At 43.5% G+C, this 20,849-nt stretch overlaps 1 protein-coding gene and 1 non-coding gene across 4 annotated transcripts; one reads left to right on the top strand and one right to left on the bottom strand.

The window, feature by feature from the left end:
- The first annotated feature begins 932 nt into the window (after positions 1-932).
- On the top strand, positions 933-1,064 carry LOC131583364 (small Cajal body-specific RNA 15). The gene has a single exon (XR_009278505.1). It is a non-coding gene; the product is annotated as a small Cajal body-specific RNA 15 (non-coding RNA).
- A 1,653-nt stretch (positions 1,065-2,717) lies between these two features.
- Positions 2,718-19,481, bottom strand: FSD2 (fibronectin type III and SPRY domain containing 2). 3 transcript variants are annotated; one of them, XM_058846745.1, is made up of 13 exons: positions 19,018-19,481; positions 16,606-17,401; positions 16,431-16,526; positions 15,125-15,358; positions 13,874-13,896; positions 12,870-12,991; positions 11,722-11,877; positions 10,799-10,933; positions 9,894-10,047; positions 9,370-9,503; positions 7,645-7,777; positions 5,358-5,534; positions 2,718-4,619 (listed from the first exon to the last, which is right to left on the bottom strand). In XM_058846745.1, the coding sequence occupies exons 2-13, from the start codon at positions 17,359-17,361 to the stop codon at positions 4,367-4,369; spliced, it is 2,373 nt and encodes a 790-aa protein (XP_058702728.1). In that variant the 5' UTR covers positions 17,362-17,401; positions 19,018-19,481; the 3' UTR covers positions 2,718-4,366. The 3 variants fall into 3 exon arrangements, with proteins under 3 accessions (XP_058702728.1, XP_058702729.1, XP_058702730.1); XM_058846746.1 differs by having other exon boundaries at positions 19,317-19,481; XM_058846747.1 differs by having other exon boundaries at positions 19,329-19,476.
- Positions 19,482-20,849: the final 1,368 nt, after the last annotated feature.

Genomic DNA, 20,849 nt, shown 5'->3' with positions numbered 1-20,849 from the left:
GCCGCGGTCCCGCTTCTCCTGCGGCGGGCTGGGGGGCTCGGGGGCGGCCGGCCGGCAGCGAGAGAGCGGCGGAGTTCGGGCACGGCCTCCCGCGCTCGCTCGCACACGGCAAGGCCCCGTCGCTGTGTGGCCGGAGCGGCTCCCGTGCGGTGGCGCCGAGGCCCGGCCTGCCCGCGGCTGTGCCCCGTGCCCCTGGCAGGAGCTGCCGCCGTGATGCGGTGCGAGCCCCGCGGGCATCGCCGGCGCGGAGCCCCTGAGGAGGCGCGCCCGGGGCCCAGGTAAGCGCTGCCCGCCGGGGCCGCTGCCGCCCGGGAGGGGCTGCTCGCGGTGGTGGTTTTGTGAGCTAGCCCGGGACCCACTACTGCAGTCTTTCGGGGGCTGTTTAAGCCACAGCTTTGCGTCTGGATTTTATTTAGGTTTTATTTGGCTCCAGCTGTGCGATGAGCACCCTTTTGGCAGAGGGCGCGGTCCCTTACAGCCATTTTGTGAAGGGATTTAGGTCTCAGTATCGCTTCCATCGCAGCAAGTAAAGCTTAAAAAAATGAGCCTGTTTGGAAAAGGTTTAAGTAAGGTGGGCTAGGACAGCGGAGTCCCAGTATATATTGGCAACTGAGCACACCACCATAAACGCGATGGAGAGAAAATTCAATAAAAAGGCAGTGTTGTGTTTTGGATTGTCTCAGGACTGCAATAAAGTCTGAACAGGAAGCAAAACCTCACCTTTGCATGGTCCCTGGTTGCTTTGCTGTGTGCTGCTAATGAGTGATATTGGTTACTGGCGGCAAACAGAGGTGGGCAGTAAAAAGATTCAACTCAGTTCGAAGACAGGAGCAGGGAATTGCCTTCCTGGCTGAGTGCTTAGGCTTTGCAGTCTACTTTAGGAGGGCTCAGTCAGTTCTGAAACTTTTCAGGAGTTTATTGTAGAGATTCATCCGGAGGACTAAGAAAGTGGAGCCAGTGGCACTATATTGACTCCATTGATACTATCCTCCTAAATTAAATGGTAGAAGAACAAGGCCTGCCTGTGAGATAAAAGTCAGGACCTACTTGATCTACCTACAATGTTTTAGTGGCAGTGATAGAGCAAGTTAAAAGTCATGTGTTTTTGTAGTAAAAGGTCAGATGTGTTTGCTTTAAATCTACATTAAACTGTATTTCAGGGCTGTTGTATTGTCTCTTGTATCTGTGCGTTTGACATGTCTCACCTGTGTAATTGCTCACAGGCCCTTTGTTCCCGGCTCCAGCACTGGGTGAGGAGGGACACTGGACATGCCTTCGATTACGGTAACAGGTTTGAAAACTGTTTTCAGCCTTAGAAACCTGTGTGAGACAAGTGTGGCCTTCTGAAAGGGCTTCACGTGATGCCCTCCAGTGGCAACAACGTGAATCTGAAATCGCAGGGAATTGGAAAAAGGGATCCTTCTGGCTCGCTTTGAAGGGGTTGGGCAGCCCTGGCAAAGTCCCCAGTTAGCTGCTGGGAGAGGCGTGGTTGGGGCTGTCTTGTCCTTTGGCAGTTCCTGATGCTGCAAGTCCTGCAGGGATGCATGGATCACTGCTGCACATGAGGACTGCCTGGGGGCTTCAGCTGGCCAAAACCAGAGCTTTACACATGAGCATCTGTTCTTTGCAGAGGATGGATTTTGCTGTGTGCTGGTAAATTCCCATAAGGAAAAGGAACAGGAAGAAAAAGACCCAGCAGGTACTAGGAAAAATGCAGCTTGCAGCACATAATGTTAGAGACAAGGACAACTCATTTTTAACTGACTATTGCCCTACCACATGATGTAGTTCAGCCAGAGTTCCTGTATACAGGCCAGATGTAAGAACTGATTTTGCCTCATCTGAATTACCTTTCAGTACAGAGAAATAGATCAGATCACCAGCTCAACACAGTTCTCCAAGTTGAGTGCCATACCCAGAGTTCCAATAAACTAAATACACTTGGTGAATAAACTGAATACAGAGGCATGCAGGGCTGATATGAGCTTACAGCTTAGTAGACCACTGCTGCGGAAGTAGTGGCCTTCCTGTAAAACATTTATATAGAGATTATTTTGAGTAACAGCTGGTTCTGAGAAACACATGTTGTCAAGTTTTCTTTGCTGTATAAATGTTTAAGTGATGGGGTTTGGATTCCTAAGAGAGGAAAGCTTGGGCTAGTGCCAGCAGGTGAAGCTTTTATTAAACAGAAACATACAAACTCATTTCCCTTACTGTTTTTAACCTAGAAGCCAATTACTCTATATTTGTTCTTTCTTTCAGCTAGTTCTGTCACTGCTATAGCTGTCCTGTGCCATGCCTGGTGATGACCATGGGGACATTCTCCTGAGCAGACTGCTCTATACTCAGCCACCTGGCCAGCATTCTCCAGTAGATTCACCAAGCTGGCAGCATAACAACAGAGCTGTTTGGTACCTGCAGAGTTCCAGTGCAAGGGTGTGTGAGCACCTCGCTTTTGACTCAGAAAACCTGCCCTTGAATGGTCCAGCAAGAGGGTTCTGAAGTCCTGGGGACTTGCCAGTTCAGTTCACTGGTTGGAAAGTATTTTGCCAGGTTGCAGCTATGGTTTAAACACTTGAGGTGAAAGCTGGTGGCGAGGTGTGGAATCATGGGTTCACCAGCCTTTATGCATTAGAGGCTCTCTTTGGAGGTTCAGCTGTCCACTCTGATACCTGTGTGTTATACTCTTTCAGGTGTCTACTTGAAAATATGAGTGGGGCTGATAGGGATAAAACGTGTTCCAGTAGGTATAAGTTGGAGCCAAAGTCAAGGAGTACATTTTTAAGCAAAGAATGGTGCTTTCTCACCACTTCAATCCCCAGCACAGGAGCTGTACCCTAGAACTGCTGTTCCCTGGGATGGCCATGCCAGCATCAGCAGGGCACACATGCCCACAAGCTGTTCTGCTCACTGGCAGATAAAGCAACTTAAAGTCTCTGGCCTGCTTACAGCAGGTCTTACAAAGTGACCAAAACAACTTTTTCTGCCCTGAAAATATCTTAATTCCTGGTAAGTTAAGAAATGACCCTGTGCTGGTATAGCTCAGTATTGCTAAATGCATCTTCTGAGGCTTTTGAAACAGATACCCAAGAGCAGATGGTACTAATCACTGCTGTAGTGGCATACTCAGCTCCTGTTTTTGTGGTTTCTAAAGGCCTGTTTTGGCAAGACTTTTTTTTTAAGCTATTTGGGAAAGAACATACAAATTTTTGACACACAGTTCTATGTAAAATGTCTTTAGTTTTGCCAATGGTGTTTATTTATAGAGACCCTGCATATTGTAGAGGCCACTGCTTGTTCCTGGTGATTCCCTAGAATGGAAACTTGAACCAATGACTTTTGTAATGAATATGCAATAAATCTGTGGAAAAGCTTCTCTCTTAATGACTCTTGATTGAGTTCAGGTAGTTTTGACATCTATGGATGAGGCTGTTCAGAGCTGACCAAGCCTGCTTGACAGGCAGAGCCTGTCTTGATTGGTGTCTGGAAATGAAATCCAAACAAGGATCTCTCAACAGCAGAGAGTGTGCCAGAGTCCTTCCAGCCTCACTGGACACCCAAAGCTTCAAGGGCACAACACAGTGCTGAAGGGGAGAACAGATCTGTGAGTGTGGAGGGAGGATACACCCAAGTGGACGTGAGCATAGCTAAAAGGAAGCAGCTAAAGGTGTTTTAGGTTTTTCTGTAAGGACAATCAAGTACTGCAAAAGGCCTGTCTTATCTTTTTTTCCCTGGGTGAATGAATGAGAAGCATTCTGTAAAAATGGCTTATATTTGAGACTTGAGTGCAGGCTTGGGTATTCCAGAAAGCCTCAGTGGGTATGTAGGCACTAACAGTTCACACACGGGAGGAATATTTGATTATCTTGTGTCACACGCTCTGTGTAGCAATCAGAACACTGGATTGGGAGATCAGCTTCATGACTGGAGTGTTTTCAGCTCCAGCAGCTGTACAGTGATTATGCCTTTTGCTATTTTTGTTTTCCTTTGAGTAGACTCAGGAGTAGAATTGACGACTGCTTTGGAACTGGGGAGTTCCCTCGGCTTCAGGTGGGTGTTGGGGGAGCCTGTGATCCAGCTGCCACTGCCATGTGGTAACAGCATCACCTCTGAGAAGGATGGTACCAGTTTGTAACGAGAATTCTGGGATGGATCTTGTGACCACAGTGGCTTTTTTCTAAGATCCTTCCCAAGAGGATGTGAACTCGTAAGGGCTCAGGCTTGGCAGCTGGTTTGGGTCAGGTTTGCTTTGCTTTTACTAGAGGGAAACAGCTGGTTTATAGGGAGTATGCTGGAGCAGTTAATGCTGAAAGAGGGCATTGCTCAGGGCAGGTTACGCATAGGTGTGGTAGCTGCAGAACACAGGTTATGGCAGGGCAGTCCATGGGGGTGCTGTAATTCCAGTATGTATCCTTAAGATACCAGGTGTTTCCAGTGCAAAGCAAGGGTGGACATAATGCTGGAAGTGTGAGTTGAATGTGTGAAGGTGCTGGGCAATATCTGCATTGAAAAATGACAGTCTGCAGTTCTCATAGTCCAGCAGGATGCCAATCCTTCTGGGGGGAATAGTAATTCTGATGTCAGGTGTCATCCCGCTGTGCAGGAATTCATACTTGTGCCTGCAAGCGAGAAAAACAAACAAAAGAGCTGAAGGAACCCTGGCTGCTCTCAAAAGGAAGTACTTTGTGCACTCAGGTGCCTAGGCTGCTCATGAGTGTCACAGGCAGTGATGTTAATGTACCAGTGTCCAGGGAAGAGCCAGCAGTGCAGCTGAGGCAAGAGGGGAGCTGGCATTTCTGCAGGCAGGTATGACATGATTCCATAGGTAGGACAGATCAAAACCAGTTGGGTATAGCTGGGTTTAGCCAGATACATAATTTCTGGATTACACAGATCTCTTACTCTATCTTCCCACTGGGGTTTTGGTAATGTTTACAGCTAAATTCTGCAGCTCTGGTTTTATTCAGATTTGTTCCTGCAACTGCTTGTTTCAATATGACAACGTCTCACTTCAGTGAGAGAGTGTACCACAGAGAGACCCTTCAGCTTTATTCACTAGCATCCTCTCAAGGGAACTGGGTGCTTTGAAGATGCAAATCTGCAAAAAGACAAGTTCTAGAGCAATTAAATTGGGCAAAAGAACCCACTCCAAATGCTTCTGAAACACCCTAAAAAAAGCAGGAGGATTTGCTTAAGTGTTCCAGTATCCTTCCAACACCAGTTTACGGTGACAGCAGTGGAATGTCAGAGACCCTGGTGCCAGGTCTGAGCTGATATAAAATCTGTTTTCTCTGCTGCCCAGCCTGCAGGTGTAAGAGGTGTTTCTGTCAGAGACCTGCAGCCTCCACAGCCCTTACCTTGAGGGTGTGATGATGTGCCTCATGCACCAGGATGAGTTGTTTGCCCCCAGGTAACCATGTCTCGGAGTATTCTCAAAGGCCACACCAGTTCTGTACTCTGTATCTTCCTCAACTTCCACCTCCCAGTAATGCTTTCCTGGAAATGGGATCAGACTGCCAAGGATTGCAATACATCTGTGGGAGACAGACAGGAATATGTGTTTTGGCAAGCCCTCTCTATAATGCTTTTTACACTGTTTAGATATGTTCAGGTATGTATATACCTGCATAAACAAAAGCCACTTCTGCTGTCTCCTTAGCAGTGCAGTGTAGATATTTGACTCCAGTGAAATCCCCACACTGTGGAGCTAACACCCAGCCTGCAGGTTTCTTTGTGACACCTACCCTATTTTCACTTGCGGGTAGCTTTGTATAAACAAGTGCCCTGGGCACTTCCAGAAAGATGAAGAAGAGCATCCCATAGTGCCTGGGTTTTCTGGGAAAGTTAATGCTTATTAGAAAAGAGAGTGCTCTGGTGAGCCCCAGCATAGCAGGGGGAAAAGTCTTCAGATTTTGCATTTTCTTTCCAAACAGCCCAGGGTTTTGAACGTCACTCACCATTAGGAACTGAGCTCTGTATCAGCACGAAGTTCCTGGGGCAGCTGGGGAGGAGGGAACCTGTCTACACTGTGTTTGGAGAGATTAGGAAGAATTGAACACGGTAGGAGAACTTGTAATATGTTGGGTTCCTGGGCCATGAAATGTACAATAGGAACCATGCAGAAAATAACTCTTTTGAAAGTTGTGTAGTAGAGACAGACAGACAATGTACTACAGGGAGACCCTTCAGCTTGATTTACTGGCACAGTCTTGGAGTCAAAGGAACTGGGTGCTTTGAAGATGCAAGTCTGCAAAAACACAGGTTCTAAAGCAAGAAAATTGGGCAAAATAACCCACTCCAAATGCTTCTGAAACAGGAGGGCAACATGATTCCTGTAAGCTTACACCTCACTTTTTCTCAGGAGAAGTACATGCTGTCACTTTCAAGGGGGAGCAGCAGGTTTCAAACACACACAACTTTTATGTTTCTATGGTAGTGTCTGAAGTTGTAAGTTTCTAAGGAAAAGGATGTTGCTGGCAGACACTGAGCTCTCCTAGGCAATGCTGAGAGAGAGCTGCACTCATCATTTGGAGGGCCTGTTGTGTGAGGATGGGCACGCACAGCACAATAGCAGTGCTCTGCCTCTGCAGCTGCACTTGCTTAGAGCATGTGTACAGTTCATTGCAAGTGCATGTAAATGTCTTGGGAACAACTCAAAGGCTGTTGAAATCAGAACTCAGAGGGGCTGTGTTACTACAGCTTGAAAGGAAAAGGAATGATGGAAAATGGATGGGTAAACATCTGTGAACAAAACATGACCATAGTAATGAGAGCTGCACAAGAGACACCAAGGCAAACCTGAACTGTGCTGAAGAAGCAGTTAGGAACTGCATCAGCTGCACAAACTTCAGAAAGAAGAGTTTATCATGTAATTTCCTTGGGAGCTTTTGGGGTTTTGTTTGTTTGTTTTTTCTTTTTTTTTTTTCTTTTTTTTCTTTTTTCAGTATCTTGGTTTGAAGGAGACTTGTGAAAGTTCATAGTGGAACCAAAACCTCAGCCTTTGAATGAGGAGATGAGCTCCAGCTCTGGTTGTTTATGTGAAACATAAAAGCATCCCGCAGAAGTGGGATGAAATCCCATTTAAGATTACCATGATGGCTTTCATGGAAAGGATCACCAGTCTCCCAACTCTTTTCTACCGAGCCCTCTAGTAGCACTGCATTTCCATTGAAGCAATAAAATGTGGACTTGTATTATCCTGCATCTGCAGATGCCTGTCCTGGTTATATGGTGTTTCTGTGGTTTTGACTAGAAATAGGCATTTTGGCAAGCTTAGTCTCTCACTTCAATGGCAAAGGGCCTAATTCTTTTTGAAAGTAATACATGTTGGTCCAAACAGTATCAGTTACATCTGTCAGCAAGAGGTAGATTTCAGATCCTTCTCCTTTCCTTAGCATTTGTTATGGCGCCTAAATACCTGTTCAAATTTAGCTCAGTGTGCCAGACATGTAAGTAGGCTTGTACATAATTGTGGCTGCTGCATCTGTAATCCTATTTAAGAACTTGCATTAATTTCCAAGTTCCAAAGAGCAGCTGGAGAGGGAGATTTCAACTCAAGAGAATAATCAGAGCTGCTGAAAGCCCCGTTAGACATTTCCTGGCATCTGTTAAAAGAACCAAAGAAACTGAAATGCCCCTTTATACCTTGTAAAGCTGTTATCATAGACAGGCAGATCACACTCTGGGTTTTCCAGTTCATCACATGAAATGGTAAATCCATCATCTAGAATTGCTAGTAAAGGATGGGCTGTGTCCTCATTAAGGTAGAAGCAGGTGCCTGCAAGAGAAAATGCCTGAGGATAACTCCACTAACTCCTTATAACATTAGAATTGCAGCAAGGGTGTGATGAATGTTATTTGGATCCACAAAAAGATTCACCAATGCTCTAGAAAGAATCTATGGTTGACATTGAGAGGACAAGATGATCTTTTTAAAGTTTTTCTAATAAATGGCTGCTTTACAGCTTAACACTGTTTAGTTTCAGCCTTGTGAAGAGCAGGGGACTTAGCCTGGCTTTGAACCCTACCGGGGTCAGAGCTGCAGGCATTGTGCAGGAAGCAGCTATTCAGCGATGAGGGGTCCTCCCTGCGATGGACTGTCTGGTTTCAAGCAATCTATTTTTAATCACTGAAATGAGAAGGGGGGCTTAAAGGACTCTCCATGGCCTCACTCATCCACATAAAGGCTGGGCACAGTCTGAAGAGAAAGGATCCCTCATACTTCAGCACCTCTCATCAGACCAGCCCTCAGAGAGGTAAGTCCAGCCCAGGATAAAAGTGCTTCTGCCTTTCTTCCTGCAGAGACTTCACAGAGCAGGTCTGACACACTGGGGCCTGCGGAGCAGCTGCTGTTGGCACAGCTGCTGTTTGTAGCTGGTGCTTCTTTATCCACCCCAGATAGGATCAAAGGCCATTCACCCACATTCAAGGTGGGTTCTTGCAGCCAACAGATCAGTTTGCATGAGATGTTTCCATAATGTAGACTCAGAGAAGATAAATCTCCCCACGATAATCCCAAATGAAATCATTGTAATCAAACTGCAAGTTACTTCATTGCAAATACAATACAAACAATGACAGGGCAATTACAGGCATGTGCTGCTGAAAACAAACACATGCTGTGCAAACAGAATGGGCAATTTCAAATATTGAGTTTGATTTAAGTAGTTGGAATACACACAAGCAATGGTAACACAATAACAGTCTTCCTCTCTAGGGATTTAAGGATGAACATTTCTGTGGTGTCACTGCTGTGTGGCAGATAGGTTTTTTACTGAAACATAACTGCGTGGTCATCTTGCTGAATAAAGGCAATTTTCAAATGTTTCACAGAAGGTAAGGACAGAAGAGACACAGGTAAGGTGTGAACACATCTGTGAGTGGCATGGGAGATTTGAGATGAGAAGTGAAGTTGCAGTGTCATTGCAACAGTGATGAAGGTGAGCACTGATGTCTGCTAGATGACTCTAGAAAGTGCTGTCTCAGCCATAATTTCCAGCAGCAGCTTCCTTACATGATAACCTCAGAAGTGAAATCAACTACAACTTTCCTCATAGGTGTGTCAGCACTTTGCAGACTGGCAATATGTGGGTGTTGAGTTGACAGTGTCCCTTAAAATGTCTAGAAATCAGTAACTTTCAGTCTTACAATCAAATGTAACAGACAGCAGTTATATAAATTGCAGAGCTAAAGCAATGCACTTATTGTTACAAGAAGCTGTTTTTTTCATTCCTAAAAGGTTACCAGGTGTGTAATTAGATATAAGAGGTTAGGACCTGGTCCAGAGGCCATTGAAACCAGCAGGAATCTTTCTGTTAAGACAATAGATGCAACAATAGGCTGCTGGAGTTGTTCCAAGCTGTACAGTACCTGTGGTGTGTATCAGGACAGGTTCACTTCTTTCACTGGAGCCACCCAGGTTTTGGGCTCTGACACAGATGTAATACTTCTGTGTTGGCTGGAGGTGAATTAGGACTTCACAGTTAGGGATCCCAACAATAGATCTACAGAAAACAAATCCATGGAAAATGATGGGGTAGAAAACAAAGGTAGGCCTTTGAAATTATTTTTCTGAGCAACAAAGAAGAAATTACACTTCAACTTGTCTTGTAACCGATCAACAACATTTTACCTTGTACAGCTGTAAGCAGCAGGGCAAGAGAGAGTCTGTGACAGACTGCAGATTTTTACATTTGCTTCTGCCCTTTTCCCATACCCATAATTCTCATATAGTAATTTTTGATTAACATTTTACACCTAATTTTACTAAGAGGATTGTTTGTAAATGTAAATTCACCAGAAGGTCATGGGTCCTTTTTTAGTCCTAACTGATGCCACACAATTGAAATGGTTTCATCTCTACAGGTCATGGGCTCAACAGAAGAGTAACTCACTCAGTAATAATATCATCATTTTCTTCATCTGTCAGCTTGGACAATTCAACCGTGTAGGAATCAACAGGATTAACGTCTCTGGATTCCCAGCACACCAGTGCTGCATTTTCACAGCTTCGGATCTTTTTATTCTTTATGGTAGGTGGTGAAGGAGCTAAAAAGTAGGCAAAAGAACAATTCTAAGCTGTTGCTTGAAGATGTTTGCAAACATCATGTTTTGAAGACAAAAAATAGAAAAATGTTGTTTACTAATACTATATAATTAAAGAAACCTGCTTCACCAATGGACAATAAACAGCAGGTAGAGTGATTAACAGTACTATTTAAAGATATCATTTAGACTATAAAGGTCCCAAGAGAATTAAACAGAGAAGTAACATAAAGACCAATTACACAACTGTTTTCTATCATTAGTTTTATCTTTGTCATAAAGGTGCATCTCTTCTCTGCTCTGAGAGGTCAAAGACATCTGGAACAAGCCCGTGAAGGTCTCACACTGACTTGCTCAATCTGATGTCAGGACACAGTGTCACACAATGTCCTAGACTGAACTGCAGTTAAAAAGAACAGCTTAACAGGTGAATCCACAAAATACCTATAAAGGTATAAGGCAAATAAAAGAAGAGCTGTGATTTTTCTGGCAGAACCAGGAAACTTGAACCTCATTCACAGCTGGTCTATGTGCTTGCATTTAAATAAGTTGTCTCTCTGTCTATTTCTTCCACTCTAAAACAGGGACAGTTGGCATGATAGGCTCTCCAAATAAAAGTAGGGAATTCCCATGCAGTTAGTAGGGTAACATCAGAAGAAAGAAAGTGCCCAGAAAGCATTACTGGCATAAATTCAGAGACTATTTTGAATTTCACTACGAAGGTTACAAAGTCGTATGAATAAAATATTTTTACCTGTTACATAAACTGCTCTTTCACTTGGTGGACTGATACCGGAGGCATTTAAAGCACTGACCCAAAATTCATACTGTGTATTTGGCAACAGATCAGTAACGCTGCAGTATGTTTCTTTGACTTTTAGTGTATGCTCTGAAATGACAACAACAAAGCATTTACAGTTCATTTACACAGTTTCCCAGTCTTCCCCAAAGCTGCATCACAATGGAGTTTGGGTGCATTGTTTTGGGTGCTGAGTTCAAGAGAGCTCTTTGTGCTCCACACCCTTTGATCAGCTGTCAGGCAGTTTCACAATGCTTGCCTCTACAGCAGCATAAATCAGATGGGACAAGAGCTGAAGCTGTTTTACTGCTCACTTATCATTCTTGATCTTATAAAATTTGGATAGTTTCTGGTTTTCTTTCTCAACTGGCCACTGGCACTCTACTGGCTTCCACTTTTGAAGGTTCTGTAAGAGCAGTGTTAGTAAAGGCAGTTGTGTCACAAGGCTGGGACATTTTGGTTCTGTGGTTCTTTGTGTGCCTGGGCATCTTAGGAAATTACAGTCTATTATTAGCACTAAGATAAACTGTAGAATCATCTGGGGGTTTCAGTGGGAGTGCTGATATGATGATTTGCTCTTTAAAAATACCGTGCTTTGCCGTGGATGCAGCACATATGTTCTAAAGCCCACCCTCCAGAAATCCTTGTCCCCTTCCCATTCCTGCTGTCCCTGCTGCTGCCATGTCCTGTCTCTACTCCTGAGATGGGTCCTGCTGCAGCTGGCAGCATGGCAGACCTGGCAGGGGAAGAGGGACAAAGCAGAAGGCAGATATGACAGTTTTGGTGGCAGAGTGCACAAGACATGTAGAGGCACTTTGGCATCAGCTGGTTTGGCTAATGGAGAGCTGAGGTGTCCCCTTGGGCCCAGGTCTCCTTACCTGCTTGCCCATCACTGTGCCCCTCATTGCTCACTGGTTTGTAGCACAGCTGGTAGCAGTCCACAGTGTCATCTGAGAAGAGGCCCCAGCAAACTCTTAGTGAAGTGCCAGTTGCTGCATTGGGAGCCTGGGGATTGATCACAGGGGCACAAGGAGCTGCAGAGGGAAAAACAGGTCAGTTTTTGAATGTATAATCATAGTTTGTTATACCTCTCTTCTCACAAATGTCTTTGCACAAAGCCATTTGTGCTGAATAGGGTCATATTCCTCCATTCTTCCCACATGGAGAAAAGTCAGGAGCTGGTTCTGTAAACAGCTGCAGATAGTAATAAGGTCACTGGTGTGTGAGAACTAGTCTTGCTCCAAATCAAAGTCAAAACAACAAAATAAATACGCCTGAGCCTACCCCTCTGTAAACTCAGCCTCCCCTGCTCTGAGGGCTGTTCCAGTGAGCCCAGCATCTGCCGTGCCAGCACTGCTGCCAGCCACCCCTGGGATCAGGGAAAAGCTGTACAACAGGGGGGCATCAGCACAAGCAAACAAGTACCAAATGCTGGTTTATGTTAAGAAAACACAGTACTGGGTGGAAAAAAAAAGAATAACGTTCTTTCTGACCATTTGTGATGCACCAGAAAAGATTTAAAATTTTAGGTGTTTTTTTAGTTATTCAAAATTTGTTTATGTTGCGCTGTTTCCTGTGGATTATGGGGAAAAAATGCTTGCTAAATAGCAGAGGAATAAGTAACTGAAATCTGTTTATCAAGAGAAGCTGTGTTATTTAAAGCAGTCTGGGGTTCCTCTCTATTTTGTTCAAGCAATTACAAGGTAAGACAAGTTATCACCGACTAAGCATGCCTGACCCCTCAACAGAAGGGGGTACTCTTCATGAGTCTTCTAGGAAATCATCCAGCAAAAGCAAGGAAGTCCCAATTTAGCAGTAATTCCGGTAATTTTATATTGAAAACAAATGGAAAAAAACCAAAAATATCTTCTAGTGACTGTATATATAGGCAAATAAAAAGCTAGAAGGAAAACTAGGGGGAAGTTAATTCTGCCTTTACAGATCTCCTTTAAAAGAAGTAATGTTTAATACATATCCTTACTTAAATGTAAATAGGTGTGAAATAATGATCAGTTAGGAAGAGTACCTGGAATAGCATTAATGGAGTTCATTAGTTGTTCAACTTCAGAGACATCTATGACCCGTTCTTCAAAGTCTGGCAGTGTTGAAAGCTCTAAATCTACTTCTTTCTTTAAGAATTCTTCCAGTCTGTAATTTTAGGGGAAAAAAAATGTCTAATTGGAAGTACCATACTGTTGGAGATACCTGTCTATGATGCTTATTTGGAAGAGAAAGAGAACAGCAGGCTCTAAATTAACATCTATTTCCTTACAAGCTCAGCCTCCTCATGCCTATAGCTTGGAGATACGTGGCCAGCAGTGCCCCAAGATGCCAAAGGGAGCTGGGACTGAGGGCCACCCTTGTGTGCCCCACTCCTGCAGTGAGCTGGCTGCACACACCGAGCAGGGGAGTGAGGTGTGCCCAGCGCCTCGCTGTGCCAAGCACCCTATTAGCTCCAGAACTTTCATTATTTTGAATTTACACTATTACTAATTCATGACCTCGTGGCTTTAGGTGTTGTCAGTTTGTAAAAAAGGGGCATCTTTTCTCTGTGTTTTCATGAACAATAACAGTCAATTAAGAGGGCATTTTTGTGTATGATTTAGTGTGCCCTAAGACTTCTTCCAGTTGCTCCAAGATTTTTCAGTATCTGCTTTGAGCTCCCACAGCTTGATTTTCTACCCCACTATATTAATGCATCAATAAGCCTGTTACAGTATATTTAGGGAGCTCATTTTTAGTCTCAAGAGCTTTAGCAGTCCTGTTTCTCAGTGAAATTAGTTCCTTATGACTAAGCTGAAAACACTGATTTATTCAGGCTCTATCTCGCCTTTCAGATTTCTTGAAATTGGATCCAAACAAGTGTTGAGTGTTAAGTTTCTTAGAGTAACTTTTTCTGATGCACTTTAAAACAAAAATACTAAATATTTAAATAGCTCTAGTGGCTCAGACAACATTTGTGTGCCTGAACAAAGTCCAGAACACGTAGCAGGAAGAAATGTGACAAAAAATCCCAGAATGTGATACTACCTGTCAACCATGGTTACTGCTGCCTGTTGGAAAAAAAAAGAGAGAGTGTTAGAGGTAGAAAAGTCCAGGGTCAGCCTACATCATACCATTGACCTGTCCTACACAAATTGCCCCAAATGCAGCCCTTGGAGTGAAGTAATTTGCTCTCACCCAACTCTGAGAACAAAACCAACCCTTTTTATTCAAATGGACAGATCTTGGCTGAATTTACAGTAAGATATTGAGAAATATCAGGTGACTACCATATAATATCAGTATCTGCCCATCTAGACTTTAGACTGATTCCTCCCTTGGTTGTCTGAAGTGCCAACAGATCCCTCACAAACAAAGACCAAAATCAGCTGGGCAAAAGAGCTCAGTGAAATGATCTGTGTGTGTAACTGGAAGACAGCTGTACAGTTCCAGGAGAAACCTCAGCAGGTGAGAGCTCACGGCCAATATTCACTTCTTGATGAATAATGGTTCTTAGGGGCAATGTAAAACTGTTCACAAGCTAAGGAGAAAATATGTTTATTCCAGAGATGCAGAGGAATGGGAAAAGTCAGCTCATGTGAAGAACTCAACAGGTTGGAGTCACAGCAAACTGTCCCACTGGAGTAGGCTGGAGGTGTTATGAGATTTGTTTGTTGTCCAGTTCAGAAGTTACTGTCACTGTGCTACAATAATGCTCCCACCCACCTTAGTCACAGTACAGCTCAGGTGAGAGCAAGCACTCATCATCAGTGACAATTCTGATTTTTTTCCAATTTTTTTTCTACCTGCAAAGAAAAATACCTTCTTGACACCACCTCAGAGTGGGATTTCATACATCACTTTGCAGGAGCTCTTGACATATTTCAGCTGAACTTTCCTCCAAAATGAGCAAGAAAAGGAAACATTTTCTTAAGTGATTACATCAGCCTGCCTGCTGTGAGCCCAGAATAGAGCAAGAGAGCTGAGCCTGCACAAGGCAAGGAACACTAAGTGCTCCCAGAGTTTTCCCAGATAAGCATTTCAGCGAGATATCTTCTCTCTGAACCCCAGTGTGACTCACAACTCAATGATCATCTAAATTACAAACTTCTGCTTCTGTGTTTTGACTCTATTATGTTGTCCTACTAAGTCAAGGCCACCATGTCAAGCACCTGCAGCAGTGACAGCACCATAGATTGAGCATCCCAAATTCTCCCTCCCAATAAGGCTGCTTGGGACTTCTCAGATGGGGACTACTTGCAAGCAGCAAAATGCACTTCCACAGTTAAAGCTCTTTACCTTCATAAATTCAGCTTTGTCATTTTCCAGGAAAAGCTCCTGGGTTTCATCTGTCAGCTCCTTGCAGATGTCAAGATGTTTCCCACAATTGACCAGCTGCTCATACAGAGCTTCCAGCTTCTGCCTTTTCTCTTCTCCCAGTGCTTCCAGCTGCTCTTCATACTTCTGAGCAAGCACTTGCACTGCATCGTTGTAATGCACCTCAAAGTTCTGCTCCTGCCTTCCAAAATTTTCCTGCAAGGTATTTGAGGGTTTGTACCTTGGCATCAAGCCTGATCCACAGGTCATGCAGAGGAAAATCTTACTCTGGTCTGCCTAAAATTCTCCTTACCATAGAAGTAATATGTCATGATTTAAATCACAACACTAGGACGCAGTACCAGTACACAGAAGCTGTAATTTGACTTACGTGAATTTTTAGGGGTTTACTTGCATCATTCATCCCCCACCGAAGCACAAAAGTGTTGGATCTTGTTCCAGACATAAGAGCAACAGAAATTACAACAGTAACAATGATATAAGGCAACCTAAACCCAGGAAGCACAACTAGGATATATCCCAGCCATAATCTCACAAGCATTTCCACCAACACAGTCAAGCACATCCTTCCATGACAGAAACCATGGCAACTCAGTGGGATCCATGGATTTGTGCTGAGGGAACTGGGCAGATAATGCTGGTGTCCTCACTCACAGCTGCAGAAAGCATTAGGAAGGAAGATTTAAGGAGCAGGCAAGTCTTTACTGCCAGCAGCTGCCCACTGTTCAGGCACTGATGTCCTCCTGTGCCACATGCAGTAGAGAAAAGACCGTAGTGCCTTGAGTTATTGCTTCAGTTTGAACTTGCTGCCAGCTCATCTCCTTCCCCTGGGGCCAAGCTGACAGCAGCCGAGTGGGAGCACAACTCTAAGTCATCTGCTTCAAGTCAGAAGCAGCTGGTCCAAGGATTTGCCTGGATCTGACACTTCTGTGAATGAAGCCAAGGGAACATGATGGCTGCTCTCTGGCTGGGCTAGTTAGATCGCAGCTCTTTAGCCATTTAAAACTAAGATGAGCTGAATACGGGTCACTTTATTTCTGAATGGAAATTTCTGTGCAAACTATAAATGTGGTTTTACTAGCCCACGTTAAAAATTCTTTAGGATGAGTTTTCCTGAGTACTTCAGTCTAAACAAACCCCAAGAAAACTGTGCTCTGATACTGTAAGTACTCACCTTATTAACAACTGAACACCATGAATGTCAGTATGACTGTCAAAACTGTTTAACCACACTACCATAAAGTTAGCCCAAGAGAAAATGCCTTACCTCTACAGTGATGAAGATTTCCTCCAAATGGCTGGCAACATTTTCCATCTGAGCAATCTGTTCTTCCAACTTGCACATGTTTTTATGGATCTCCTCCTACAAAATACCCAGGGTGATTCTAACTATGTTTGAAGACTGTTTTAGAGGCACCACAGTACACCTGTGTTACTCTCACCTTTTCACTTTCCAGGGCACTGGGGAGCTGAGCAACCTCGTGATCCTTGTGTTCACCAAATAGTTTGTCAAAAGCTCGGATTGGTATCTTACAGGTAGAACAAAAAACATCTGCTGCTTCTTCCTCTTCCTCCTCCTCCTCACTGACAGCCTGACTATTCCACTCATCTGACATGCCGCCACTGCTTAACCCCTCTCTGGACCATATGTTGCTTTCAGCCTCATCATCTGCTCTGGCTTTGCTCTGATTTTCACCTTGAGAAGCCTCATCAGGAAGTCCTTGTTGCTTTGTGCTTTGACTTGGATCTTCCACTGAAGAGCTGCTTTTTGATGTATTAAATATGGAGCCTTGTGATCCTGCTTTTTCTGTGCGAGCAGGTGGCCATCTGCTCTCCACCTTCTCCAGACATCCTCCAAGAAGCTCAAGCTCTTTTTCTCTATCCTCATCAAGTCCATACATCTTAGCCAACTCTGCAACCTCCTTTTCCAAGTCATAGCCAACTTCTTGTGGGTGCTGAACTTTTTCACTACTCAATGCAGATTCCCTTCTCATGTCCCCCAGAGATCTGTCTCCTCGACCAGAGAGCTCTTCAGGAAAGATATCAAACCTCTCCTTTGATCCATAAAGATCCATGTGATAAAATATCAAACCTTCAGTCTCAGTGTCACTAGACTCTGGGACTGGTGGGGAAGCTGAATGTTCGTGTGACTGGCTGCTAGTCTCATAGTCTCTCGTGCTGCCAGATCTGGATGACATCGGTATCCTCAGGGAAGCTTTTGAGATGATGAGTCTCAAGCTTGTAAAAGATAAGAAAGATCTTTAGCTACATACTTAGATACCAGGATTGAGTTTTTCTTGCTTAAAAGTATATAGATAGAATAGATGTAGCTGAGGACTGCTCAGGTCCTGGAGGTAGGCATGGGAAAGACCAAAGTCAGTGGCTTTGCTTCCTAAGTGAAGCTTCTGAAGGGAAGCCACAGGAGGCTTTTTTTCTTTTCACTTCAGTGCAAAACACAGCAGAGAGCTGTCTCTGGTGTGCATCCTCTTTTCTGAGTACCTCATCTGTGACCCTGATGCCTGATTTCCAAACTGTGGAGTAGTCCTGTCCTCAGATCAACACTGTGACTGTGCTTCAGGCACAGTTAGTACTGTTCTGTGCAATTGGAAATGGCCTGGTTTGAAGCCTGCTCACCCTTCAGCTGCTGTCAAGCATGTTTTCTGAGCTGTCAGTCAGGCATAATGTAGAATGTCCTCTGTTGTGACCACTGATGCCACTGAACACACTAGTAAATGCTCTGAAAAGTCCTGTTCTGTATTTTTCAAGTTGCTGTTCTTAATACTGAAACTTGAGTCCAGGTCTTGGGTCCTTTCTAAAAAATATCACAGAGAAAACATACTGCCCTTTGGGGGTTCTCATGTGCCATGGAAAATATACATTTTAACATATAAAGCAACCAGTACCTAGGGAGCAAGGCAGGCCATTGACCTCTGGACTGAGAGATGCCTGCTCTAACCCAAACCTTGCACATTTTGTCTATTTTGTGCAAGGTGGAAAGTGTGAAAAGAGCACGTGCAGGTGACATGCAAAGCTGTATGATAAAGCAGATGCACGTGGGACAACATTAAAACTGCAGAGGCAATTTTAATGCTGATTCCCCAAGCCCACTCTTTCCAACCAGTCTGTATTAACAGTAGTGAAATAATGCCAGAACAGAGTTGGACCTCTCTCTGAACTGAAATGTCCCCAGCAGCCCTCCACTGCTCACCAGCATGAATGGAATCATAGCTACAAAACTACTCAGATCACTTTTATCAGTTTAGTACCACAAGCAAAAGATTTCATGGAAAGATTTCAGCTGAACGTCAATTAACCTGTAGTTATATCCAGTCCTAGGTAAGTGAAGCATATGAAAGCTTTAAAATCACCTTCTCACAACAGAAAAAAAGCCAAAAGATCAATCAGATGTCAATGTTAGCAGAGCTTCTGGATAAGCTTTCACATACATTTGCTTTCAAACTACCATTTATGGTCTTTGTTGTTTTGAGTAGTTGCTATTACCTCAAATTTATTTCATCAATATTTTATTAATTTTTGTGAAAAATGCTTAGCTAGCAGAGTAAATACAATCAGTGACATAGTAGAAAGCAACTTCCCAAACCAGTGAAAAATACTGAGCCATTTTGCACTCTCTGGCTGAGACCAGCCCTACAGATCTGTAAGAAAATGCACACAGAAGTTCATAATTTGTCTTCTGGCACTGCAGACATGGGTGTGGATTCATTCTACAGCTAGCAACATCTACTATAGACAAAAACACTGAAGTTAGGCAGAAATACTATTTACGCTAAAGGCAATAAAGTAAATCATGCAAATTCTAACATTTTAAACAGAGAAAAGGTCTTAACACATACCAGAAAATGTTGTCTGGCTCCCGCAAAGACTTTTTTCCCCATAATTAAAACAATAAGGCTTGCTTTAGAAGCTACTACTAATTAGAAAAGTGAATTAACATTTCTTTTTCCTACCAAAATGAAATGAAATAAATTAAAATGAGCATAATTAAGCTTGTCTGCAATCCTGCTGCCTAAATAAGATTTTCAGATGATTGCTCAGTGTTTGCTTGCTTTGCAGGCACAGATAAAATTACATGAAGCACGTTTAGATCCGTGACCGTCAGTTATCATAAATACATAACAAAGAATGTTACTACCTAAAAACTTGCCTTCTATCTTAAGACGCCATAAATTCTTCTGATAGCTCAGATGGTATCAAAGTTAACTTCTATTCCCCCTAGTAAAAATTAATTCACACGAAAGCAATTCCTTCCCACTTTCCTATAACTGCAGTTGGAAGACTTATTGCGGTAACCCTACCCTGTCTCTTTGCTCAGATAGGGGCATACCAGCAATGAGCAATGGCACAAATATAGATGTGCCCTGGCTGTCCTTCAGCAGTGTGCTACTTGAGTGTCACCAGGATGAATGTCATACACTGAGTATAGGCTCTGAGGGTTGATTCCTGGATCTGAAATACTTAGAACAGTTACAGAGAGCTCTCACTAAAACCAGAATACCCTTTCACTTTTGGAGGTGTAATTAATAAACACTGCAGAGTGCATTCATTGTCTCTGGGTGTGATTTCCAAGGCTGGGGTGTTAGGCAGAGTATCATGTGTGGGATACACGAAAAGTACAAACAACTCACATGACTGGACATGTGTTTACAGAGTTGCACAACTTAATGGAAGTACCTGTTCTGTTCTTTGCAAACACTTACTGGTAAAGTCCTCTTCTCAAATTAGCAGGAGCTTTACTATGGGGCTGAATTGGAATCATGATCATGTATTAGGAAAAGAAAAAAAAAGAAAATTTAGAATTTAGAAAAAAAATCAGAGCATTGCATATGCTTCTTATACATATCCATATATCCTCACCCTGTGGGTGTAGGCCAACCTCTGGAAAGCTAATTATAGTGAAGAAAGCAGACAATGGCCCCACCAGGGAGGTTTTTATAGGAACATATCCCTTCAGTCTGTGCTCAGTAGGGGTTCTCCTGATAAAAAAAAAGGCTGTGTATTACCACTGATTATTGTGACTGCTGTAGCACTTTAACTTTGCAAATCTACTCAAACCCTCAGCCGCCCAGCACATTCAGGCTGTTGCTTGTGAACATGCTACCGAGCCAGCCCTGCTGGCAGTAGATTTATGAGCACTTTTGAGAATGTTGTATTATATATGGCTTGAGCTCAGGGGACACCACAAGGGACAATGTCTATTAGATCTTGACAAAGCTCTGATTTTTCCATGGTGTCATTTCCTCATTTTTCTAATCTTGGTGTCATTTCCTCATTTTTCTAGTAGTGCAATTGTTTGCTGTTTGGTGAGGAATCACAAGTTAATTGCCCATGTAGGCATGATCTCATTACCCCTAGCAGTGCTTCTATCATCTGTGAGATTAGGGCAGAAGTCTTTTCACATAAGTGATGCAGCCCTTGCTGAAACATTAACATTTATGCTATCTGACATATCTGATTAATTTTTCAAATGAGCGCTTACTTTTGCTTTAAATTATGCTATCTTGTAGGCCTTCATTTCTTGAAAAATTAGCAGTGTCAGCTTTGCTGCCAAAGACTGGAATATGACTTTTGGTGGATAGCGAATTACATTCTGCCTTGGACACAGGGCCTGAATAAGAGGGCAATGACACTGCTCTTGTTCAATCACCCCGCTGCTCTCTGCTCCCCT

Source organism: Poecile atricapillus, chromosome 11, assembly GCF_030490865.1.
Source record: "Poecile atricapillus isolate bPoeAtr1 chromosome 11, bPoeAtr1.hap1, whole genome shotgun sequence".
Classification (NCBI taxonomy): Eukaryota; Metazoa; Chordata; class Aves; order Passeriformes; family Paridae; genus Poecile; species Poecile atricapillus.
The sequence above is the reverse complement of the archived record's forward strand: the minus strand, read 5'-3'. Positions and strand labels throughout refer to the sequence as shown.

Bases quoted from the DNA above. Each gene is read 5' to 3' on its own strand.
- FSD2 (XM_058846745.1), bottom strand. From the start codon at position 17,361: ATGTCATCCAGATCTGGCAGCACGAGAGACTATGAGACTAGCAGCCAG. The intron at 12,992-13,873 runs GTAGTATCACAT...CTAAAATTACAG, and splicing joins GCAGTAACCATGGTTGACAG to ACTGGAAGAATTCTTAAAGA. The intron at 11,878-12,869 runs GTACTCTTCCTA...TTCCCTCTGCAG, and splicing joins CTCCATTAATGCTATTCCAG to CTCCTTGTGCCCCTGTGATC.